At 37.0% G+C, this 27,018-nt stretch overlaps 1 protein-coding gene across 4 annotated transcripts in view; it reads left to right on the forward strand.

Moving 5' to 3' along the window:
- GOLM2 (golgi membrane protein 2) overlaps window positions 1–27,018 on the forward strand; it is a 109,505-nt gene that overhangs the window by 24,290 nt on the left and 58,197 nt on the right. For 3 of the 4 annotated variants that reach the window (XM_039250064.1, XM_039250068.1, XM_039250066.1), the window contains exons 2-6: window positions 15,906–15,960; window positions 21,703–21,805; window positions 23,520–23,610; window positions 25,423–25,567; window positions 25,889–25,969. In XM_039250064.1, coding sequence (XP_039105995.1) covers window positions 15,906–15,960; window positions 21,703–21,805; window positions 23,520–23,610; window positions 25,423–25,567; window positions 25,889–25,969 — 475 coding nt within the window. The remainder of the gene's footprint in view (window positions 1–15,905; window positions 15,961–21,702; window positions 21,806–23,519; window positions 23,611–25,422; window positions 25,568–25,888; window positions 25,970–27,018) is intronic. The other variant, XM_039250065.1, reaches the window with a different exon arrangement.

Consider the following 27,018-nt stretch of genomic DNA (forward strand, 5'->3'; position numbering starts at 1 on the left):
AAGCTATCAAAAAAAGAAATTGACAGGCCACCTGGGTGGCTTAATTGGTAAGTGTCTTGACTCTTAACTTTGGCTCAGGTCATGATCTCATGCATGGTTCGTGGGATAGAGCCTTGCATCGGGCTTTGAGCTGACAGCAGGGAGCCTGCTTGAGATTCTCTTTCTTGCCCCCTCTTTCCACCCTCCCCCACCGCCCCCCTCCCATCTCTCTCTTGTTCTCTAAATAAATAAATAAATAAATTAATTAATTAATACATAATTTAAAAACAGGAATCAGGAATAAAGTAACATGCTAGGAAATTCTATCAAATTCCCAATGTAGTATTTTAGTCAAAACAGGCTGAGGGACCACCATGCTAGGTACTAGGAACAGTAAAGAAGATCTTCTACCAGCTAATATTTATGAAGCACTTAATAAGTGCCAGGCACTGTTGTAAACACTTTATCTCAGCTCTGTGAGACAGATACTATTCTCATTTTACAGATAAGGAAACTGAAGCACAGAGAAGTTTAATTAGCAGTATGTCCAAGGTAATAATAAGTTATGGATTCAGAATTCAGACCCAGGCAGTTTAACCTTAGAGTCTTTTCTTTCAAGCACTATGTTACTAGGTTCTACATTTTATGTGCAATGCTTTGTTCAGTATTACATTCAGATTACATGATGAAGGTTTAGTAAAGATACAAGAACAACTGAAATCAAGGAATGAAAGGGCATTCAGTTACTGGAGTACCAACTAAAAAGACCTGAAAAAGCCATACCATATTCTGCAAGGTGGTTTTATGTTTATACACATTCTACTTATTAATGACCCATTCTGGAGCCTATGCTGATGTCCTAATGTCATATGGTATCTTTTATCTTAACTAGAAGAAAGAAGGAAACTATTTTACAGCTTAGTCAGGATATGGTTAAAGAAATGGTGATTCTCCCCAAAACAAAAGATACTTACTCCCTCATATGTTGTTATGGTGCCTGGAATGCCTTCAGTTAGAGATTTATTTGAGTTAACAGCATAGTGTCCATATTTCCCAAATTGAAAATCAGGACACCATGTCTGAAAAAGAAAAAAAATGTGGTGAAAAACCATATTACTGAAAACTGGCATTTTAACCATTTTTAAGTGTACAGTAATGTTAGCTATGTGCATAATGTTGTACAACAGTTCTCTAGAGCCTTTTCATCTTGCAAAACTGAAATCCTATGCCCGTTGAAAGAAGCTCTCCTTTTCCCTTCTCCCCAGCCCCTGGCTGAAAAAGAATTATCTTGATTTGAGAAAAATTTTAATATAAAAACTATTATAGTAGCATAAAATTAAATGTTTAATTGCACGTATAAGGAATCCCTTTTGTTAACAGAAGAAAGTTACATTAGATTGGAACCTTTAGAAAATCTAGGATACATACTCACTCAAGGCCCTGAGAACTAAAGTGTGCTTTCTAGTACAATTACTTCTGGGGAACTAGTATCAGAGAACTAAGGGCTGACTCTGCCATCACTTTTTTATTTGAAAGTAACAAGTATGATCAGCCGAAGTAACTTACAGAAAGTGAGCTGGAACCCAGCTTTGGCCTCCTGCTAGGTAGAAAGATTATTGTTGGAAGTCTAAGTCTTGTAGCTTATTCTGGACAGCTTAAACACATTCCTTAAATCCACTCTAATCAGGCTTTTGCCCTAAGTATACCAAGTGTGGTTCAGTATTTGAGTGTTGGCTAAAATCCAGTTGTCCATTCTTAGTCATCATTTTACTTCACCTCTTAGCAGCATTTAATACAGTTGATTACTACTGCCTCTTCCTTAGAACATGTTCTTCATTTTGGCTTTCAGGAAATATTGTTTTCTTTCCACCTCACTAGCCATTCTCTTTTCTGGTTCCTCCTCACTATAGAATGCTCCAAGGCTTAGTCCTTGAACCTTTTCTTTACCAACACTCAGTTCCATAGAGAGCTTATCCTGCCACCTCTTTAAAAAACATCTATTTTTGATTTCCAAATTTATATCTCTTACCCAGGCTGTTCTCTTAAATTCTAGTCTTGTTATCCAACTCTCTACTCATCATCTCCTCATGGATGACAAATATGGTTTTGGACTTAACCAGTCTAGAGCCAACTCTCTGATCTTTCCTCTACCCTGAAACTCCTATTCAGTCTTTCTCAGTCCAATGAATGCCACCTCCCTTTGTCTCAGCTTCTCAGGCCAGAAGCTTTGGAGTCATTTTTTACTCTCTTACCCCTATATCCAAATTATCAGCAAATCTTGTTGCCTTGCTTCAAAATATATCCAGAATCCATATACTTCTCTCTACCACCTTTACCACTCTGGTCTAAATTATCATCATCTCTTGTCTAAATTATTGGTGATAACTAGCCTTAGCTAGTTACCTAGCCTCCTTTCTTCTGTCCTTCCTCCTACTTCAATCTGTTTTCAGCCACAGCATTAATTAAAATGTCAATTAGGTTATGTTCCTTATTTGCCCAAGATGTTCTGATGGCTTCCATCTCAACTGCAGGGAAAGTCCAAGTCTTTCCACTGGTCCACGCACCCTAGACCATATGCTTCCCTCACAGTTCTCTGACCTCATCTCTTACTACCCTTCTTGTTGCTCACGTCATTCACACCACACTAGCCATTTCGATTAGGTTTTGAAGTATCAGTCATTCTCCTGTGATAGGACTTTTATATTGGCTATACGCTCTGCCTAGGATACTCTTTCCCCAGATAGCTGCATGGTAATTCTCACTCTTTGTTCAAATTTATACTTTTTTGTTAAGACCTTCTGCTCTTCTCCATCTCTAATATACTTTCTCTTAGCACTTACCACTTTATATGACTTGCATAAAATAAGTACTCAATAAATATATGCTGAATAAATTAATACAGGAAGAAATTAAATTCACACTTAACACCTAAAATGGAATTGACAACAGTGATGCGTAATCTTGGCAGAAGATGGCTGGGACATGCTAAATTAGAGGTGACCTGGCAGTGGAAAGTGTGACTAGGACCTAATAGCATAAAAAGTTGGGAAATTTTGGAAGGATGAGGGATAGTGAATATAATGAAATTTTTATCTATAGAAAATACCACCATGCTCTTATAGAATCAATTTAAGTTTTGGTTTTTATTTTAAAGGAGGGAATGAAATTTGTTGTAGTAAAAAGGAAAGGAAAGGATATTCTGTTTGCTGATGATGATTGGGCATAGGAAAGAGTAGTTTAAATTATAGATGGTTAAAACTAGCTTGACTGTGTCCAGGAGAGCATTTCTGATAACTGGTTAAAGTGGTACCCACCTTATGGAAGACATTAAATGCTTGGTAGAAGAGTTTTAGATTCTACACTATGTGTTTTCTATTAGTGGATTTTGACCAAAAGAAAGATTTGATGGAAAACAAGTTTTTGCGAAGCTGTTTCTCACTACCATTTAGAAATTGATAAAAGTGGGGAAAGGCTAGTGATAGACTAGATTTCTTCATTTATTTATTCAGTAATAATCTTGAGTGCCTGCAGTGTGCCAGGGAATATAGGGGTGACCAAACAAATAAGATCTCTGCTCTTATTTGTAGATCAAGGTGGTTGTCATGAACATAGAAAAGAGATAAGGGTCAGGTCTGAGAGAAATTGCAAAAGAAGAATTGGCTGGACTTGGTGATAGTTTGTGTGGAGTGTGAATGCATGCTGTTCTAGGCACTAGTGGGGCGGTTAATAAGATGAGAAAGAAGAGCAGGAGAACCAGAAGGATGATGATGCCACTGAAGGTAGTGGACACTGAGAAGGGCTGTTAAGTTGTGGAGAAACTATTTTGTTTTTTTATACTTCAGGCTTTAAGGATTAGTGAGATATTTAAGTGGAAATGCTTTATGAACTGGGTATGGCAGATGAGGGGAGACTCTTGCTATCATACTTTTTTTTTTTTTTTAAAGTAGGCTTTACAACAGTGCAGAGCCCAACACAGTAAGTCTTGAACTTACCGACCGTGAGATCAAACCTAAGCTGAGATTGAGTCCAATGCTTAAACAACTGAGCCATCCAGACTCCCATACTTTCTAAGTCTGCCTTGCTTTCCCTACTGACCTCTCATTCTCTCCTTCCCTTTCATAGTCCTCCACCTGCACCCTCTAATATGGCTTAAAATTTATCACTCAACTTGTTCTTTGTGGGTTGACTGGAAGATACTATACTATTCTGTATCTTCCCCATTCTAGGGTCTAGGCAGGCTGAGCAGCCCCTATCTGAAACATTGGCTGCTATGGTAGAATGAGAGAGTGGTGGAATTGTGCTCCTTATCATTTCTTATGTCTGGAAGTGATTCATGTCATTTTGTTCATATTCATTGCCTCTCCCTCATCCCAGTTTCAAAGAAATCAAGAGGGACAGTCCTACAGAGTACCTAGGATGGGATTTAGAAATATTTGCCAACACTAATGATAACTAAAGACCTTGATTATTAATTTATTCTAACATAAATCTGACATAGGATTTCTTTTTTTTTTAAAATAGTTTTTAAATGTTTATTTATTTTTGAGAGAGAGAGAGAGAGAGCGAGAGAGAGCGCACACACGCAAGTGGGGGAGGGGCAGAGAGAGGGAGACACAGAATCCAAAGCAGGCTCCAGGCTCTGAGCTGTCAGCACAGAGTCTGACATGGGGCTCAAACCAATGAACGGCAAGATCATGACCTGAGCCGAAGTCGGAGGCTCAACCAACTGAGCCACCCAGGTGCCCCTGACATAGGATTTCATATCCTTGAAATTTAGAGTTTATGAACTTCAGGGCACCTGGCTGACTCAGTTGGTAGAGGATGTGACTCTTGATCTCGGGGTTATGAGTTCAAGCTCCACATTGTGTGTAGAGTTTACATAATAAAAAAACATTTTTTTAAAGTTTCTGAACTTCAAATGTGCATATTCTTAGGAGAATGTATCAAATAAGAGATTAGAACTGCTGAATGGACGGTAATTGTTTTTCAGCTTCACCTAGACCACTATCCTTTCTGTCTTCCTTTCCAGCAACCATGTTCACTTTTTACTTTCCTCCCTATCCAGCTGAGATTTCATGGTCTGTTGTTTCAGATTAGTTTCTTGCCATTATTCTCTCTTTTACATGTCTATTTTAAACATAACTGGAGAAAATCATATAGCCAGACTAGTACTTATAGAAATTTATGATCAGCTGTCCCAACTGGGCTTTCAATAGCACCTTACAAATTACAGTATTCTAGACAACCTATCCATTCCAGCATCTTTCAAACTTCTCTCCTCAAGCCTCCCCCACCTCCTCTCCCCCATTTAAATTCCTTTTCCCCTAACTCCAACTCAACATACGATCTTGTCTCCTTTTTGACAGAATTGGACAGGGACTGATAAAACTTTTATTACCAAATCTTGAGACATACCTACTTTTCTACCAATATGTCTTCCTTCCTTGTTGGAATAAAAAAGATTCCTAATTTCTCCAGGACCAGCCTCTGTACCTGTTTTATGGATCTAATTTTTTCCATCTTTTCAAAGATCTTGTACTTTTATTAATCCAGTCTCCATCTTATATTCAGTCTCTCTGTCTCTACTTACTCTTCAGCACTTAAAAAAATGCTTGAATCTTTCTTTCCTTTCCCAGTCAGATTTGTTTGTTTGTTTGTTTTTTATTTTAGAAAAGAGAGTGTGTGTGCATATGTGAGAAAATTTACATGAGCGGGGGAGGGGCAGAGAGAGAGAGGGAGAGAGAGAATCTCAACCAGGCTCCAGGCTCAGTGCAGAGTCTGACACAAGGCTCAATCTTCAATCCCACAACCCTGCAATCATGACCTAAGCCAAAATTAAGAGTGGGATGCTCAACCGACTGAGCCACTTAAGTGCCTCTCTCAGTCAGATTTCTTGAAAAAAGAATTATCTTTGTTCATATCTGGATTTTCTCTTCCTCTTACTGATATCTCAGCATCTTTCACCCAGTGCTCTGTGCTCTTGACTTCCCTGACACCAGACTCTCCTCTTTTCCTTCTCTCAGTTCTTCTTAGTCTTCTTTGCTGGTTGCATCTCTGTTCATCATTACATATTATAATCCATAGTTTTCTTTTTTGTTTTCAGATTAAAAAAAAAAAAAGTAATCTCTGTACCCACTGTGAGGCTCAAACTCACAACCCCAAGATCAAGAGTTGCAGGCTCCACAGACCAAGCCAGACTCCCCTAGTTCATAGTTTCCTAAGATCCTGTCTTCTCTACTTCCTCTGCTCTATTCAAGCTAAGTGATTATACTCATTCAGAAGACTTCAGTTAGGCTGATCCAAATGTGTATTCTTTACCCAGATCTCTCTCTTGTGTCTTGTGTATCAATATATTTCTAGGCCTTCAACAGTATCTTTCACTTACTAGGTGTTTCATAAATGTTTCTCTTGTGTGACTGGCTGACAATTGAATGGATAAACACACAGTGTGACTGATTGGCTGTCAACTGAATGAATAAACACACAGTGGTGATTTTGTAATTCTCCTTAGTATACCAGGAACAAGTACTTTGTATCTCTAGGCCTAGCACATAGTGGATACTTAATAAATGCTTTATAAATGAATAAAAATGAATGGGTGAATAAAAAAAACTTTGTGATGATTCATTATAGCCAAACAAGACCAAACACCTTGATAATTCTCTTTAAAAATGTAACTGGGTATAGTTAAACTAATACTTGCTTCAAGAGAGACTAATTCTTTAAGAGAGCAAGTAAAAGTTTCAAGTGTGTTTGAAATGTTGATTGAGTAATATGTGTGTAATATAAGATTAGTAAGAAAAGAAGTTTAATCTCCTACCTGATCTAGTATATGCACAGTGGTCATGAACACAGACTCTTATGTAGGACTACTTGGGAGAACATCCAGAATCTACTATAGGGATATGAAATAGAGTACAGTTCCTTCATGTGTAAAATGTAAAGCCCACCTCATTTGATGGTTGTGAGGATTGAATGCAGTGATGCTTGTACAACACTTAGCACAGACCTGGCACAAAATAAACATTAAAAAACATTTAAAAAATTAAATATTTAATACCAATCAGTTATTATTCATATACCATTTTGATCCAGCTGCTGTAGGTCCCAGCCAAAGACATAGTGTAGATGAGTAATTGCTAAACCTGGCTGCATATCAGAATCACTTGAGCTTTAAAAAAAAAAAAAAGGTTTTGGGGGGGCACCTGAGTGGCTCAGTTGGTTAAGAGTCCCAGTTTGGCTCAAGTCACGATCTCATGGTTTGTGAGCTCGATCCCAGCATTGGGTTTTGTGCTGACAGCTCAGAGCCTGGAGCCTGCTTCAGATTCTGTGTCTCCCTCTCTCTCTCTGCCCCTCCCCTGCTCACACTCTGTCTCCCTTTCTCTCAAAACTAAAGTTAAAAAAAATTTTTTTTTAGGGGGAGGTGGTGCTAGGCTAGCTTAGTTGGAGGAGCATGCAGCTCTTGATCTCGAGGGTGTAAGTTCAAGCCCCATGTTGGGTGTAGAGATTACTTAAATAAATATTAAAAAAAGAAAAAAGATTTCTGGGCTGATCCCCAGACTACTAAATCACACTGGAGTGGGGTGGAGGACTTAAGAATATATATTTCTTTTTTTTTTAAATTTTTTTTAATGTTTTATTTATTTCTAGGTGAGAGAGAGAGACAGCGTGAGCAGGGAAGGGTCAGAGAGAGAGGGAGTCACAGACTGAAACAGGCTCCAGGCTCTGAGCTGGCAGTCAGCACAGAGCCCGATGCGGGGCTCGAACCCACGAACCATGAGATCATGACCTAAGAGAAAGTCGGACGCTTAACCGACTAAGCCACCCAGGTGCCCCAAGAATATATATTTCTTACAGCTCCCTAGGTGATTCTGAGTATCATCTAGGTTTGGTAGTTATGTTACAGAAGATAGAATTGTCTGTAGAAATCATCTGAGTATGAGATATAAGTGGGAAAAATGTTTCTGGTATGGAGAAAAAAGGAGCCAGAAATGACATCTCTAAAAAGCTAATTATATATAACCTTTGGGATCAATGGTCAAAGTTGTGCTGATTGCTCAAGAACAGTTCATAATGAAAGTGAAGCATATACAGCTGAGGCATTTTCAAGGTCCCAGAATGAAAAGAAAAGCAGAGCAACTGAGCTGGTAACAGCTGCCAAAATTAATTCAAAGTAGCCATGTGGGATGGGAAAGCATTAAAAGAGCTTCAGAAAGAGGTGGTAAAAATATAAAGATTATGTTTTAGGTATTGGAGGAAGAAAGATTAGAGAAAAATAGATGACATAGTTGAGGATGAGCGAGAAGTGCTATAGGAAAATATCAAGAGAAGATAATTCTTACTAAAAAGAAGAGATAAAGAACATATGTCTTACAAGAGAGAAGAAAGAGATCTTAGGAATGACAGTAAGAACATTTTAAGAGATTAACATGGAAAAGGCCAAAGACAGCATGGATAGTCAGCCAATTATAGATGGATTCCAGATCTTAGAGAGACAAGTATTACAGAAGAGGAAAGTTAAAATAAAGCTAAGGCAATAAAGTTAATAACAAGGGGAATAAATGAGGGAGTTTAGAAGAAGTCTTGAAGAATAATTAGAATTATACAAATATGAGGGGCACCTGGGTTGCTCAGTTAGCTGATCAGGCATCTGACTCTTGATTTCAGCTCATGTCATGATTCCAAGATTGTGGGATTGAGCCCTCTGCCCCTCTTCCATGCTCGTGCACGCTCACTCTCTCTCTCTTAAAAAAAAAAAAAGAATTATATGAATTCTTTACAAATATGAATAAAGTACCATTTAAGGTAGAAGAATATGTAGTACACAGTATGAAACATGGAAATCCTGGGAATGATTTAGCAAACATTTATTGAGATGGGCACACAGGGATGAGTGAAAAATGCAGTGCCTGTTCTCATGGAATTCTCATTTTTTAAATATTTATTTATTTATTTTGAGAGAGAGTGTGTGTGCACATAAGAGTGAAGGAGGTGTAGAGAGAGAGAGAGAGAGAGAGAGAGAGAATCCCAAGCAGGTTCCATGAGCTACATGAGATCATGACCTGAGCCAAACTCAAGAGTTGGACACTTAATTGACCGAGCCACTCAGGCACCCTGGAATTCTCATTTCTGATAAACCTTGGGGCTGTAAGAGAAACAAAATGACATTCTTACTGGAAATAGGACTGCATGTGATAAAAGAATGTTTCATTTTTGACAGGACTGAATATGAGGCTCTTCCCCGTAGACTTGAGTCAGACAAGGCATTATTAGCATTTTGGGTTTTTGAAGGATATATTGGAATCTGGATTGGAACCTGTCTGACCATAGATGTAAATTAGGCAAGGGAATGTGTGTCTGTCTACACACACCAATCTCTCATCCCCAAAGAAATTTGAAAGAGAACTCTTTGATATATTGTAATATATTGTAAATAAGGATATTTTGTCAAAAGTCTGGAAGTGACCAAAAGGGACCTGTGAAGCTGGACAATGAAGATCCTTTCATAGCATAAGGATTAAATAATACTTCTTAGAGTTTATGTACTGTTATCTGTCTGGAATATGCTTAGGAAAAAAAAAAAAGAAAGTATTCCTATAGCATTGCCAGTTCAACTGAGTTTATGTGGCAGAGTGAAATATCTTTTTTCGAGTCTTGCAATAGTGAGAACTCAATTTAGTTTCTCAACAACTGGGAAGTTTTGGCAGAGTCATTTAGAAGATAAGCAAATTCATGTTAGAGCACAAGGAAATTAAAACTATGAGGAAGAATGATCAGAAAGGAAGCCAAGCTTCCTTTTGAAGGTTTTGAGATGGTGGAAGTATTAAAAGAAGTGAATGCTCTCAGAGGAAGGGTTAAAACCACAGGAGTTAAAGGACTAAAGAGACCTGCCTATATAAAGAAATGATTAATGAAAAGCATAAAAGGAAAGGAAAACAAAGTTGAAGAAATTAGAGCAAATAAAAAAATCAGAAGCCAAATGAAAAAGTCTTCATAAACAGACTCAAGATGATAGAAAACATTAGATTAAAGGCAAAATTAAGTCATTGCTTTCTATTCTTAGATTTTGCAAGAATACAGAGGAGGGTCATGATAGCTAAAAACACGTTCAGATTACCTTAAAGGGATAACATGGAATGTAAGAAGGATTCTTTGTGGAACTGTTTCAGGAGCTAGATGAGAATTTGGGAGGTGAGGTCTACATATGGGGAAAAGAGGGATCAGATGCCTATTATGTAGTGCAGTGTGTAGTTTAGTAGCAGATATCTAGATTCTAAAAGTGAGCAACATAATAAAATTGCTGTAGAGGAAAGAGAACTTCTAGGTTTAATGATCTACCACCTGGGCTCTGTGAGCTATTGAGCAAATCCTTGGCACTTCTGTTCAAAGGCATATGGAAGGTGAGATAACTTGCACAATGAAGCTAGTGTTAATAGGAAGTGAGAGAAATTGGAAACTGGTACTTGCTAATAATACTAAACACTAAATATAAGATTATTGTGAGAGTCCTACTGGAAAGATTGACAGGAATAATAGAGAACATGAGATGCTAAGGGAACAATATGCCATGAGGGGGGTCTGAGAAGCTAACTGAAAAGTCCTTACATGGCAGAGGAATGGGGTGGAAATAAATTCATTATGCTTGGTGTAAGAAAAGGCTTTTATTTAGACAAGCTATGATTTTCTCCTTAATGCCATGTAAAATATATTGTTCCAGAGCAGTTTTTTTTTAAAGTATAAACTTACTGATTTATTATTAATTGTTTCTTTTTTTTTTTTTTTACAAATAGTTTATTGTGAAATTAGTTTCCACATAACACTCAGTGCTCATCCCCACAAGTGTCCTCCTCCATGCCCATCCCCCCCTCCCCCCCACATCCATCAGTCCTCAGTTTTTGTCAGCATTCAAGAGTCTCTCATGGTTTGCTTCTCTCCCTTTCCCCCACCATTTCCCCCCTTCTTCTCCCCCTTGTTCCTCCATCAAGTTCCTCCTCATCCTCCTATACGTGCAAACATATGATATTTGTCCTTCTCTGCCTGACTTATTTTGCTCAGCATAACACCCTCAAGGTCCATCCATGTTGCTACACATGGCCAGATTTCATTGTTTCTCATTGCCATGTAGTATTCCATGGTATAGATAAACCACATCTTCTTGATCCATTCATCTGTTGATGGACACTTAGGCTCTTTCCATGTTTTAGCTATTGTGGAGAGTGCTGCTATGAACATTGGGGTACATGTGCTCCTATGCCTCAGCATTTCTGTATCCCTTGGGTAAATTCCTAGCAGTGCTATTGCTGGGTCATAAGGGAGTTCTATTGTTAGTTTCCTGAGGAACCTCCACACTGTTTTCCAGAGGGGCTGTACCAGTTTACATTCCCACCAACAGTGTAGGAGGGTGCCCGTTTCTCCACATCCTCGCCAGCATCTAGAGTTCTCTGATTTGCTCATTTTAGCCACTCTGACTGGCGTGAGGTGGTATCTCAGTGTGGTTTTGATTTGTATTTCCCTGATGAGGAGGGATGCTGAGCATCGTTTCATGTGTCTGTTGGCCATCTGGATGTCCTCTTTGGAGAAGTGTCTGTTCATATCTTCTGCCCATTTCTTCACTGGGTTGTTTGTTTTTCGGGCGTGTACTTTGGTGAGTTCCTTATAGATTCTTGTTCCAGAGCAGTTTTTGAAATGTGAGGGCTTTACATATGAGCTATTGGGATCAATGTCTCCATTCTCAGTAAGGAAGATTGAAGAGAAAATTAAAATGATAAGAATAAAGCAGTACTGCCCATATAATTCTGTACTATTTTTGTGGTCTGTAGATTGAATTTCCCTTCCTCCATTAAAAATTTTTAAAAGTATACAAGGATATAAAAGAGACAGTTCAGGGAAGCTGAGGCCACTCATGGCCTAGCTTTTAAGAATAGCATATCTGTAGCAATTTCAAAAGCAAATTTAAAATAAAGAGTGCAGAGACGTTGGAATAACATCATAAAAATGGATAAAAACCGAAGTAATACAAACTTGTTGAAAACAAGAATAAAAGGTGGCTATGTTCTTTGGAGGGGCAAAAAATGCAAAAAGGAAATTGGATCATTAAAATAAAGGAAGTGGGAAAGAACATAAACATAGGCTAATTACACATTATTGGAGAGCAGTTCTTAGTCATCAACAACTGATCACCTAGGAATTGGTGTCAGTTTCTCCTGCTGTCTCTGCAGCTTTCCATCAGTGATCTCATTCCTGTGGCTTTAACTGCCATTCATATGCTAATGATTCTCAAATCATTGGTGTCCAAGCTCCAGACCTATATATCCAGCTGACTACAAGATCTCTTCTCAGGTGTGTCACAAGTGCCTCATATTCAACAGGTCCAAATTTGTAAAAATCATCCCCCCGCTCTCCCTCCCATCCCAAGTCCATTTCTCCTGTTTCCCTATTGTAGAGCACTGCCACCTTACTCATCTGGTTTCCTACTTTAGAAATCTAAACGTTATCCTTGATGTTTCTTCTTTTACCCTTGTATCTAATCAGTCAGCAAGATTATTCACTCTTCCCTTTTAATAGCTCCCACATGTATTTATCTCTCTGTTCTCATTCTATTAGTTTAGACCAGCGGTTGGCAAACTTCTTCTATAAAGGACCAAATGAATGGGTTTGGTTGTTTCCCATAAAACTTTATTTATAGACACTGAAATTTGGATTGTATATAATTCACAAAGTAGTATTCTTCTTTTGTTTTTCCTATGCCCCAACCATTTAAAAACGTAAAAACCATCCTTAGTTTGTCATCCCTACAAAAACAGAAGCAGGCCAGATGCTCACAGGCTATAGTTGGCCCACCCCTGTCTTAGACCATCATTTTCTCACCTGAAATACAACAGTAGTCTTCTACTCTTCTACCTGGTCTCCCTCTCTCTAGTCTTTCCCTCTGGTCTGCTTCTCATACTGAAGCCAGTTTGACTTTTCTAAATTGTGAATTGGATCGCTCTACCTTGCTTGAAGTCCTTTGAATGTTGACCATAGCCATTGGAATGTACCCACATTTTTTGGCAAGACCCTTCATAATGTGGACCTTGCTTACCTTTCTAAGCCATGTTTCTTGTCACTTCCTTCTAACTCTCTGCTTCAGCTGCTTAAAACTGCTTGTAGTTTCTGTAGTGTGTAGTATTTTTTACTTCGAAGTTTTGACACATGCCTTCAATATCTTTTCCCCTTACCCTCAGCCTACTTCACCTGGCAAAACACCACTCTTCATACTGGACACATTTTAGCTATCATCCATCTCCAGAAACCTCTCCTCACTCCCTTAAGGTGTTTTATCCCCTAAGGATTTAAGTGCTTCTACTAAGTTCTCTCATCATATCTGCAGGACCTGATAATAGCATTTATCTTACTATATTAGAATTAACTATTTGATTGCTTCTCCAAAATAATAAACTCCTTGAGTGCCTAGAGTTTACCCATCATTTTATCCCCAGTTTCATGTCTGGTGCTCCATAATACCCTCGGCATTTCCATTTCTATTTTTTTGCATTAAAAAATTGAGATATAATTCATATATCATAAAACTTACCCTTTTAAGGTATATACTTCAGTTTAGTTTTTAGGATATTGACAATACTGTGCAGCTTTCACCACTAATTCCAGAACAGTTTTTTAAAAGATTTTTTTAAGTGATCTCTACACCCAACGTGGGGCTACAACCCACAACCCCAAGACCAGGAGTCACATGCTCTACTGTTTGAGCCAGCCAGGTGCCCCCAAAACATTCTCATCACCACACAAAGAAACCCCATGTCCTTTTGTGACTAGCTTCTTTTACTTAGCATATATGTTTTCAAGACTCATCCATATGAGTGTGCACATCCAATGAAGTGCAGGTACCAGCACCTCATTCCTTTTTATGACTGAATATCAACATTATATTTTAAGCTTCATTCTTCAAAGCAGTCAGGATTCTAGGGTAAGACCCCGTAGATTCCCACTTCTCTTTCAACTGGAATAGGGATGCTTTCTTTAGTTATTTGTTATGGATAAACTTTCATTTGAAATTTGAAGGTCACTGGCTCTCTGTTTGAAGAGTAGACTCTACTTAGGGCTGAATGGCCCCTCCATCGTCTTTTCTCCAACCTTCTTTCACACTGTTTTTTCTACTGTATCATTTGCTATAGCCAAACAATATTTTGATCAGATCTTCATACATGTCTCATGCTTTCTTGCCTCTGTACCTTTTCTTATGCCATCGTCTCTATGTGGAATGCTTTTTCCTACCTATTTACCATTTTTCCTCGCCTTCAACGACTAATTCAAATAAAATTCCTTCCATGCAGCTTTCCTGGTCAGATCAGCTAAGAACCATCTCTGAATTCCTACAGTAATTACACAGCTTTAGGTGCTAAGCTTGCCTACTGATTCCTTGATACTGTTCTCATGTTTTCCAATTGTTTTGTACTCTCCTACCCAGTACCTTGGCACTAGTAAGTAAATGAAAATGTCTTGACCACTTTGGAAAAGGAGCAACCTCACTTGTGCACATTTATCCCAGAGAAATGAAAACTAAAACTAACATTCATGTAAAAACCAGTACACATTTTTTCATAGCAGCTATATTTGTAATAGCCACAACGTAGAAACCACCAACATGTTATACAATAGTTGAATGCTTAAACAAACTATAGTACATTCATATCACAGGATACGATTCAGCAATAAAAACGAAAGAACTATTGATATATGTAGCAACTGTGTGTTATACTGAGTAAAAAGAAATCTTAAGAGGCCACATATCATATGATTCCATTTATATAACATTCTTGAAATGACAAAATTGCAGAGATGGTAAAAAAATTAATATTTACCAGGGATTAGAAATAGTATGAGGAAGGAGGATAGGTTTGAATATAAATGGTAGTATGAGGGACATCTTTGTGATTATAGAATAGTTCTGTACCTTTGTGGTGGTTATGTGAATCTATGTATATATATATGAGAAAATGACATAGAATTATACATATACATTGTACCAGTGTCAGATTCCTGGTTTTGATGTTGTGTTATAGTTACATAGAATGTATGTACTGGGGGAATTGGATGAAGTATATATGGGACTTCTCTGTGTTATCTTTGCAATTTCTTACAAATATATAATTATTTCAAAGTAAGAAGCTTAAAACTTTCTCTTTAGAGATTGAAAAGTTATTTATCATAATCATTTTGGCACTCATGGTCCTGCCTGTGATCACTGTGAATCTGTGTATGCTTTCAAAGTCAACTTTACTTTTGAGGTTGACAAGACAACCTGTTTGTAGTGATAGTATAGTTGTATTTTACAATTGAGTGATACCTGTTTAAGCAAGAACGGGGACAGTAGTTCTTTGTGGATGACATCCTGGCCTTCAAAGACATTGCCTTAATTTTAAGTGCTAAGCCTTGGTTTGAGTCATATTTTCGTACACTTTAAAGTTCCTATTGTTCTTGTCTACTGGCTCTTGAAGGACATTGACCACAACAACAGGTCCTATGTACTTTGTGTCATCCTTTGGGAGCTTGATAAGCATCAATTACTTTTGATTTGAAATTAACTGATTCAAACAATTAATTCTTTCCTTAATATAGAGTTAGCAAGAGGTCTCATCTGGTAAGATTTTGAAAGAAGATATCATGAAGCAATGTTCAACTCAAATTTTTAAATGTTTGAAAGTTATTAGAGTATATATTAAATAAAATGAATATTCTTTTGCAAACTTAAAGTATTACAAAATCAAAATTTCTCTCTAATTCTTTTTGGAAAGAGGTGGGTATGTATAACTTAAAGATTTTTCCTTTGCATTTATGATCAAAATTAAAGTGAATATGAGGGGGAAAAAGGAAATATGAGCAAAACTGCATATTCTGTACTAAAATGAAAATTTAATTTGTTTTTTCAGATTAAGCTACAGAGCAACATATCATATCAGATGGCAGATATACATCATTTAAAGGGTAAGAAACTTAATTACAGATTAAAGATAAAGGTCACTAAAAATCTAATATCCTCAAAAATTAAGAAATAGCTAGACAGCTAAATGAAATAAAACCTTTTGAACAAAGCTTCTCTGATGGCAAAATGTTTATCTTTTCCTTTTAAGATACCATAAAAGAATTTTAATGTTGCTTTATACATATTAAAAGTTAAAATTTGAATTTTAATCTTGTGCGTAGACAGTTTCATACAATGAAATGTTAAAAGAAGGCTCGAACAAAATTTAGGTATAGCTTCAAAAGCTATCAAATTTGTAGGGAAAAGGTAAGGGGTAATCCCTCTGTACTGTGTCTAACTGCTAAAACAATCCATTCAGGTCTAGGAATGCTTTAGACAGGTCCTCTACGCTTCATGTTTTAGATACCCTGGGAACAAAAAGAAACCTAGAACAGAAAGAAAACTTGAAAAGAAATCAGGAGGAAACCTGTAGATAGATAGATAGAGAGATGAATACATAGATCGATATACTGTGTGTGTGCATGTGTATGTGTATATATATATATATTTTTCACTTAGATGAAGTGATAGAAAATGACTAAAGGTTTTATAAAAAATAATTGGTATGGTGAACAAGTTCTATGCTGTGCTTACATTACTTCATACCATCAGCAGCATGTGAAGTTTGGGGTCTGAAGAGGACCCCTCTTCTCCCTTATACCCATTGGTTACTACACTATGTGTATGTATGTGTACATATATATGGTGCTTATTTACTTATTTTTGAGAGATAGAGCATGCACATGCATGAGCGAGGAAAGTGCAGAGACAGACTCTACACTATCAGTGCAGAGCCTGAACTTGAACTCATGAACTGTGAGATCATGACCTGAGCTGAAATCAAAAGTCAGATGCTCCACTGACTGAGCTACCCAGGCACCCCTGTGATAAAAATAACTCTATATTTTATTGTTTTTACATATTTGTCTATTTATCTTGAGAGTGCATGCATGTACTGTGGGTACACCAGACACACACACAAACACCAGGGTGGGTAAAGCAGAGAGAGAGAGAGAGGGAAGAGAGACACCCAAGCAGCTCCATGCAGTCAGCACAGAGTCCAGTGGAGGCTCACTGTGAGATCATAACGTGAGCCAAAATCAAGAGTCATATGCTTAACTGACTGAGTCACATAGGTGCCCCCAACACTGTATATTTTAAAACTTTGCATGCAGTGACTCTGAGTTTTTGTATGTGGGTAATAGGTGCTCTGTAATTTCATAAATATATCTTTATTCTATAGCAATTTTGACCCTCCTTAGATGGAATTAGATAATAGATTTTTATTATCCTCTTGAAGACGCCAACCTCAGCTGGCTTTGTAATTTATTGAAGTTTTTGCTCTTCATCTAGCAAATCATTAGGAAGTGTTTTTTGTGTGTTATAACCTGAAATAGAAATTATTAATTTTTTACTATGACTTAGGACAGCTTTGACATTCTCTTAGAAATTTGCTTCCTGGGTGGCCACATTTGTTTTTGTGGCATTTGTGCCCTTGTTGTAGTCTTTTTGACTCACAGGAGTACATTATGATGACACAGAAGATGCCACTCTGTCAGTGCTGCTTCCTGCTTACTATTTTTACAAATGATTCTGCATGTCATCAAAGTATATTTCTATGAAATAATAGTAGATCAGTTGAGTAAGAAATCCAGTGCCTCCTAGTCTACCTCATAGAAAATGACAGCATATGTTACTGAGTGAAAACCTTTATTGTATAGTGTGCATTGAAATAGACCTTGAGATGTTTTGAAATTTTTTATGATACTCTTCAGCAGAAAAAAACAGGTTTGATTTGTATTCATAACTGTACAACTTTTGATTTTAGTGCAGTTACTCAAGCTTGGACTCTTAAGATTGAATTTCCTTTTAATGTGACTTTTGCACTTTAGGAACTATTTCTACTGAAGCAAACTTCTTGACAAGTCAACTATAAAATCCAGATTGGACTATTTTCATTGAAAATTAAAAAGTTTTTTATAATGTTTGTTTATTGTTGTGAGAGAGACAGAATGTGAGCAGGGGAGGGGCAGAGAAAGAGGGAGACAGAATATAAAGCAGGCTCCAGGCTCTGAGCTGTCAGCACAAAGCCCAATGCAGGACTTGAACTCACAAGCCATGAGATCATGGTTTAGCTGAAGTCGGATGCTTAACTGACTGAGCCACCCAGCTGCCCTTGTTGAAATTAATACTAGATATAATGGAATTAATACACACTAAGACCTAAATCTTATGGTAGTTAATATTTTTTTTGGAAATGAAAGGAATGAGAGTTGGTTTTTGATTCCCGAGATAACAAATTAACGTTCTAGTATACACCATTTTATGTTGAATGGCTCACTTTATTTTTGTGCCTATTACTGAGAAAATTTGAAATCAAAATATTTTAGAAGTAAATTTTTTTTTTTTTTTTTGCTTTTAAAATTGGTCCTAAGGAACCTCTTTCTTAACTGCATCCCTAATCTTTTGAAGTTAAATTGAAAGAATATGGCCAGGCCTGTCTGTAACATACTCTGATGTTACTGTCAGAAGTAGAACATCCTGCACAATCAGCTGTTGACTTGATCGCATGTTTAAGTCACTCTGAGAATCCTGCTGTGGTGACCTGGAACAACCCCAGCAGACACAGAGTATATTTGGGTCCAAAATAAAGAAAACACAAGGCAATCAGTTGAAAGTAAAATTGTCATGGAGGAAATTTTTGTCTTTAGTTTTGCTTTCTGATCTGTTTACTTTTCTCCCTTTCCTGGTCTTTGTATTGACTCCCTCAAATAACCAATTAGCTCCCTGCTAATCCTTTCTTTGTCCAAAACAGGAAAGGTTCAGATATTTTAAATGGACTAGAACTCACTCATATTGATGTTTTGTTTTTATCAATTGTATTTTAAGCCTTTTATCTCAATTTAGAAATAAAACTTTACTTTTTTTTTTTAATATTTTTATTTATTTCTAGGAGAGAGAGAGAGAGACAGCGCGAGCAGGGGAGGGTCAGAGAGAGAGGGAGACACAGACTCTGAAATAGGCTCCAGGCTCTGAGGTGGCAGTCAGCACAGAGCCCGACGCGGGGCTCGAACCCACGAACCGCGAGATCATGACCTAAGCGAAAGTCGGACGCTTAACCGACTAAGCCACCCAGGCGCCCTAAAACTTTACTTCTTGGTAAAGGAATTTCAAATGTTGTTAGTGAGAAGCTTTGTGGGGAGAAGAGAAGCCATCCCAAATCTTGAAATCATACTGAGCCTCAGGTTCATTCTGAAGCTAAACTTAGCTACTTCGGTTAGACTACTTTGTAGGAAAAAGAAGCCTGAATGAGTCCTAAAATCCACCAGTTGAGGGCCATTCTCTAGTAGCTGCTAGGTGGTGCTCATTTTCCTTTTTTTTTAATTGTAGTAACTTTAGTTTTAGAACCTTTCCTGCCTGAACACAGGTTCACTGAACTGGCTAACTGTATAAGCTACAAGGCCTTTTGTCACTGCCTCCTGCTGGGATCTCATTGTCTCTGTAGAATCAATAAACATAGCTGAGGCCATAGTTTCTGCTGCCTCTAGATCTCTAGAGGTAGTTCTCTAGATGGGGCCAGGGAACAAGTAACAAACAGAATGTTATTCAGGGATACCTGGTATCATATTTGCTACTTTTATCTGAGGTGGAGGTACTGGATGAAAAACTATGGAGATCAGCCATGTTTATATATTGAAGAATTAGTAGAGTAAAAAGAAATTTAAAATGTGGCTTGATTAAACTTATAGAAACAGAATGGAATGGTGGTTACCAGGGGTTGGAGGGGTAGAGAAAATGAGATGTTGGTTGAAGTGTACAAACTCTCAGTTATAAGATGAGTAAGTTTGGAGGATATAATAAACAATATGATGACTATAGTTAACAGCACTGTATTATGTACTTGAAGATTGCTAAGAGGGTATATCTTAAATGTTCTCACCACAAAAGGAAATGGTGATTATGTTAGATGATGGAGGTGCTAGCTAATGCTTCAGTGGTAATTTCACAGTATACAAGCAAATTAAATAAACATGTTGTATACCTTACACTTATAAATGTTATATCTCAAAACATTTTTAAATAAACCAAAAAAGTGGCTTGAGTGTAGAAACATAATTTTCAACTACAAGCATTTTATGTGACTCGTTAACTTTTCACACTTGATTATTATACTATACAAAAACTATTATTATGCATCTGTTAAACTATTTGCCTCAGCAAATGTTCATCCAACTTAAAAATTTTTATTTGTTGTCATTGTCACAGTTATGATTCCACAATAAAATTTAGAAAGAGAAAAAAATACCCTCAGAATCCTACCACTGAACATAATCACTGATAGTACTTTGATGGATTTTTATTCTAGTCTAGTTTTTTACACAAATATAATTACATTATAAATATTTGTTTACATTTGCTTTTGAAAAACTTAAATCCCAAGCATTTTTGGAGTGCCTTTAAAGTAATAAGGCTAATTTTAGAAGTCTTCCATGAAAAGTACATATTTGTATATTATGGTTAGATTCATTTTAATCATAATAGATGTTACTTATACAGAAAAGACCTCTGTTGCCATTTATAAAAATTAAGACTTTTTTTTTAACTGGAAACTTTATTGTTACTTTTTTTTTTAATTAAGTCTTTCTTAACTACTACTTTTGCTTACATCTAAGGCTATTTTAATCATCTATTTTTTTAAATATTTTTATTTATTTCTAGGAGAGAGAGAGAGAGAGACAGCGTGAACAGGGGAGGATCAGAGAGAGAGGGAGTCACAGACTGAAACAGGCTCCAGGCTCTGAGCTGGCAGTCAGCCCAGAGCCCGACGCGGGGCTCAAACCCACGAACCGCGAGATCATGACCTAAGCGAAAGTCGGACGCTCAACCGACTAAGCCACCCAGGCACCCCTATTTTAATCATCTATTTAAGAAACTACGTTTCTCTTCTCTGGCTGAATTTCTTTTATTTGTAGGGTCACATGAAGAGGGACCAACTGTAGAAAATCTGGGGCCAGTGGTTATGTATTAAATGCTCACAAAAGAGCAGCTGGCCTCACTTTCAATCTACTGTCCAGCTTAGAATTTCATGTTATTCTTTACAACTAAAACTCTTAACTCTTGTCCAGGAATTATGAGCTTTGAAAATGCAGTTAGGTTCTATGTGGACCTAGCATTAGTAGCAGAACTAAAAAAGAGATCTAAAGTGATTGGCACCTTAAGCTGGGAGTCAGGTGTGATTCAGAATGAGAAGGAAACCTTGAATTCTATATCCATGGCCAGTATATGTAAAAAATATGATTTTCCCCCACCTTTATAAACATTTTTATTTATTTTTGAGAGACAGAGCGTGAGTGGGGGAGGGGCAGAGAGAGGTGGGGGGGAGACCAGAATCTGAAGCAGGCTCCAGGCTCTGAGCTATCTGCACAGAACCCAGTGCAGGGCTCGAACCCACAAACCGCAAGATCATGACCTGAGCTGAAGCTGAACACTTAACTGACTGAGCCACCCAACACCTTTATAAAGCAGATAAGTTTATGCATATGTTATAAAAGGCAATTAAATGTGGTACTATTTATATAATTTAATTCCCTGAGAGTTTGAGTAAAGAAATTGAGAAGTGTACATAAGTTTTTAAAATCCTGTAACTTCTCGATCAGAAGCATTAGAGTAAGTAAACTTTATTCCTTTGATTCTTGTTTGGATAGAGCAACTTGCTGAGCTTCGTCAGGAGTTTCTTCGACAAGAAGACCAGCTTCAGGACTATAGGAAGAACACTACGTACCTTGTGAAGAGGTTAGAATATGAGAGGTGAGAAACTATATAGCTATGAATCTGGAATATGTGTCCAGCTTTTGGACAGTTTATTTTTTCCTTTCTGGCTTCTGTTTTTCTTTTCTTCTTTAATTTTCTTAGATTTTTAAAGTTTCTTTTCTATTGTCTCCCTATGCCTCTTTGAAATCCAAACTCTTATTTTGATATGTTAAACACTATGAGAATACCTTTTAGAAGATATGTTTAGTCTGCCCATATAGCAGAGTTCATTTTGAGTCAGAAAATCTTACAAGGCCCAAGTTTCATTGCGTTAGATGTGCAAAGACTGAAAGAAGATTCTGTGGTTCTTTCTGAAAAGCATCTAGAAGATGAAGCCGATTCTGAGAGAGGTCCCCAGAATAGCTGAGGGTCTGACTGGGTGCCAGCTGCTTCTTCTGTTTGGCATTTCAGTCCCCTTGGTACATCTCTGCACTAAATTGTTGATGATCTTGGGGAACCTCTTTGTAGCAATCACTCTTTAAAAACCTTTGTTATATATCTTTAATCCATTTTTTAGTAAAGGGTACTTTTTAGGACTGCATACCAAAATTTAGAAGATTCAACACATTTCAAAGCATGGCTTATCCATTTCTGATTTCTTAGTCTTATAGGTTACCAGTATGCATCTACTTATATAAATGTATTTTAAGCTGACAGTATTCAATAATTTTCAGTATGTCAGTAGGATTAAAGGGTTAGTATATTCAGACGTAATTTATTATTCCAGCATGTTAATGTTCCAAAATTTGTTTAATCTCTCCCAATCGCTGAACTATTTTCCTTATCTTACTATTATGAATATCAGCTATAAAATTCTTTATGTAAAAAGGATTTCTCCCTCTCATGTTATTTCACTGGTGTATATTCTCAAATATAGAATTCCTGAGACAGAATGTTTTTTTGTTTTGTTGCTTTTATCACATACATGAAAGATTGTTTTCTATAATGGTTGTACTAATTTATAATGTAAATGTTTCCCCACAGCCACACCAACATTAGCTTTTATAATTTGGACTTAATTTTGCTAATTTAGGAATAAAATACTATCATATATACATATAGGAAATTTAATTGCATTTTTAATGCTGAAAGTTAACATTTGTATATTTTTAACTACGTCTTTCTTTTTGCATGAATGGTGTATTTGTATTCTTTGACTACTTGTCCACTGGAAATTCCCGATCTTTGTTTTTGTTCCTTCACATTTTCTCTGAAGAGAAATGAATGACTCCATTCTCTTGTTTATTGGTTTCTTCCATTCTTGCTCTTCTTAAAGTTTATAGACTCTTAATATTGTGTTGAAAATGCGAACTATTGGATGAATCATCTGCTGCCACTCCTTATCACCTCTTATAATTCTGTTTTCTCATTTATTACTATATATTGGTCTCATGGTTTTCTCTTGGGTTTTTCTCTTCTGTGACTGAAGTTGGCTTTGATATTTGTTTCTTTATGAATAAAACTTTATAAAAATGATTTTTACCTTTCTAATTTGTTATTTTAATTAGCTTTATCAGTATTCTTTATCCTGTATTAAAGATTCAAATATTCTAGGAATTTTGACTGTGATCTATTTTTATGCCTGCTTTGTCCTTCTGTGCCCCTTCTCCCGCTAACTGAATGCTTTATAGATGTATGTTTTCAACTTCTAGACAACTTTGAGAAGTCAATGCAAGATAATATAGCCTAAAAGAATGACTTTGTAATTTAGTTTTCAGTGTGGACAACAGATCAAGGAGTTAAGAGCACAGCATGAGGAAAATATTAAAAAGTTAGCAGACCAGTTTTTGCAGGAACAAAAGGTAAATTTAAAAATACTTAAATCAAAATATGTTCATGTTATAAATCTTGTAATTTAAATATATACTTTTAAAATGAAAATATGTACTTTTGTCATAAAACATTACATTTTTAAGTATTCTAGCCTGCCTAATTGAAAAAATGACTTATAGTGGTTTATTGCTGAGTGAATTAGACATTTGCAAAAATATAACCTCAACTCTTAAAACTAATTTTGAGCTAAATGTTTTTATCTGACTTTTAAAAATAATTTTTGCTATTAATATATTTCTCAGATTGTAAAGTGGATACAACTTTACTGACAAATCAATTACTTCTTTTTTTAAAATTTAAGTTTATTTATTTATTTGAGAGAGAGAGAGAAAGCACACCCAAGCAGGAAAGGGGCAGAGAGAGAGGGAGGGAGAATTCCAAGTAGACTCTGTGCTATCAGTACAGAGCCCACCATGGGCTCAGTCCTATGAACCATGAGCTCATGACCTGAGACAAAATCAAGAGTTGGACACTTAACCAGCTGAGCCACCCAGGCGCCTCTGGAGGATAGATTTGAAAATAGTTTGTAGGGGCGCCTGGGTGGCTCAGTCGGTTAAGTGTCCGACTTGGGCTCAGGTCATGATCTCACGGTTCGTGGGTTCGAGCCCCGCGTAGGGCTCTGTGCTGACAGCTTGCTCAGAGCCTAGAGCCTGTTTTGGATCCTGTATCTCCCTCTCTCTGACCCTCCCCTGCTCACGCTGTCTCTCTCTCTCAGAAATAAATAAAACACTAAAAATTTAAAAAAAAAAAAAAAGAAAAAAATAGTTTGTAAACAATGAAGCAGAGTGCAAATGTTTATGGTTAATTTTATCTGCCACACACACTGGAATACCTATACCTGATTGTCAAAACACCTAGTCATCTTTATTGTGACAAATTCTTATAATTTGGCTCTTGCTATTCTAGATTTCCTGTGGATTTTTAAAATACTGCTGTTTTTTATAATGTTGTAATTATTATGCTATAACTATAATTGCATAGTGCTTTAGAGTTGGCAAAACATTTCTATATATATTAAATATTAAGTACAAGGACCTATGTGGCAACACAAGCATGTGTATTTAACTCCTTGCCTCTCCCATTTTTTCACTGAGGCCACTCAACCAATATAAAAAACAAAACTGGCCCACCAATAGAATTGAGTCAGGTCTAAACAGGTACCTGAAGATTCAAGTTGCCAAAGAGATGATGGAGTTAGAAGCATGTTGGAAGGAGTACTGACTTGCGTATTGTTCTGCTGTTTTCTGTGTTGGGTGGCCAGTGCACCTAGGAACAAGGTTGCCTCTTTTCCAACCTTGCTGCTTCAGCTTCTCGAAAATCCTGGCGATGTCATTAACCATCTATCACACTTCAGGCGTCTCCCATGTGCCAACCTCCTGTAGTCCACCATCCTGCTCGATTATAACAGGCCTATAGAGAACCCACCCTGCCCATAGCACCTAACTCACTGCCCAACTGTAGGTCTCCATAGCAGTCTACAGTGCTCAGCAAGACTGTCTTCTTGCAGAATCATTCCCTCAGCATAGCCAGAGAGAATTACCTCTGCCTAACATTTTAGACCATTTACTATAATTAGAAACTTTAAAAAGTGTTATTCTTTGATTTCGTATTAGGTATAAAAACTGAACAGAAAATAATATTATATCCCATATATTCAAGTGTTTGGAATTTGGACCCATAGTATATGTTTCAAAAAACGAACTGTTTCAGAACATTTAGCAGTTGTGTTGTTTAATCTTGAAATGAAAACTATTAACTGTTACCAAATCTTTATTTAACAGCAGGAGTCAAACAAGTTTGATTCAAAAGATGGAAACGAGTTGGGTATAAACAATCATGCAGTACCTAAAAACATTCTGAAAGAACCTGAGAATGCTGCAGATAAGAATGAAGAACCCTCAAGCAATCATATTCCACATGGGAAAGGTATTACTATTATTTTGTTTTGTATTAATAGGATATTGACTTTTTCTTCTCATTTTTAAGTGAGCATTTTCAGTCATAAAGAATACTGTTTGATTTTAGTTCAGTTGTGAATAGGTGTTAGTGCTGTTTCACATTTGAATATTTTGATAGAGAAGAAAAAAAGAATAAATTGTTTTAGTGTTACAGCTGTGTCCAAAACAAGATATAAAGATATGCAGTGAATGTAGCCTATTGCTTTAGAAACTGATTATTACATTCCTTCAAATCATTTTCAATATATGTAAGGACAAATAAAGAATTACATCTTTTGTTCTTGGGCAGAACAAATCAAACGAGGTGGTGATGCAGGAATGCCTGGAATAGAAGAGAATGACCTTGCAAAAGTTGAAGATCTCCCCACTGGTAAGTAAAAGTTATCGGAGTATTTACCCTACTCTCTTTTTGAGTAAAAGTCATAGTCACTTGGGAAAAGTCCTAGATCTGTGTTGATATTTCTGTTAATTAACTACCCATTAATTGCCAGGACTTGTTTAGGATACAATGGTTTTAAAATTATTTGCTAAAATGTATAAAGTCCTTGTTTTTGCCTTGATAAGGTTGAACCATATTTGAACATTTTCTTTTTTTTTTTTTTTACACAAATAGTTTATTGTCAAGTTGGTTTCCATATAACACACAGTGCTCATCCCCACAAGTGCCCTCTTCCATGCTCCCCTCCCCCTTCTCCCTACCAATCAGTCCTCAGTTCTCAGCATTCAAGAGTCTCTCATGGTTTGCCTCTCTCCCTCTCCCCCACTATTTCCCCCCTTCTTCTCCCCGATGTTCCTCCTAATCCTCCTATAAGTGCAAAAATATGGTATTTGTCCTTCTATGCCTGACTTATTTTGCTCAGTATAACACCCTCAAGTTCTATCCATGTTGCTACACAAGGCCAGATTTCATTCTTTCTCATTGCCATGTAGTATTTCATCGTGTAGATAAACCACATCTTCTTGATCCATTCATCCGTTGATGGACACTTAGGCTCTTTCCATGTTTTGGCTATTGTTGAGAGTGCTGCTATCAACATTGGGGTCCACGTGCTCCTATGCATCAGCACTCCTATATCCCTTGGGTAAATTCCTAGCAGTGCTATTGCTGGGTCATTGGGGAGTTCTGTTGTTAATTTTTTGAGGAACCTCCACACTGTTTTCCAGAGGGGCTGTACCAGTTTACATTCCTACCAACAGTGTAGGAGGGTGCCCGTTTCTCCACATCCTCGCCAGCATCTAGAGTTCTCTGATTTGCTCATTTTAGCCACTCTGACCGGCGTGAGGTGGTATCTCAGTGTGGTTTTGATTTGTATTTCCCTGATGAGGAGGGATGCTGAGCATCGTTTCATGTGTCTGTTGGCCATCTGGATGTCCTCTTTGGAGAAGTGTGTTCATATCTTCTGCCCATTTCTTCACTGG

This window comes from Hyaena hyaena, unplaced genomic scaffold, assembly GCF_003009895.1.
Source record: "Hyaena hyaena isolate Hyena2069 unplaced genomic scaffold, ASM300989v1 scaffold_361, whole genome shotgun sequence".
NCBI lineage: Eukaryota > Metazoa > Chordata > Mammalia > Carnivora > Hyaenidae > Hyaena > Hyaena hyaena.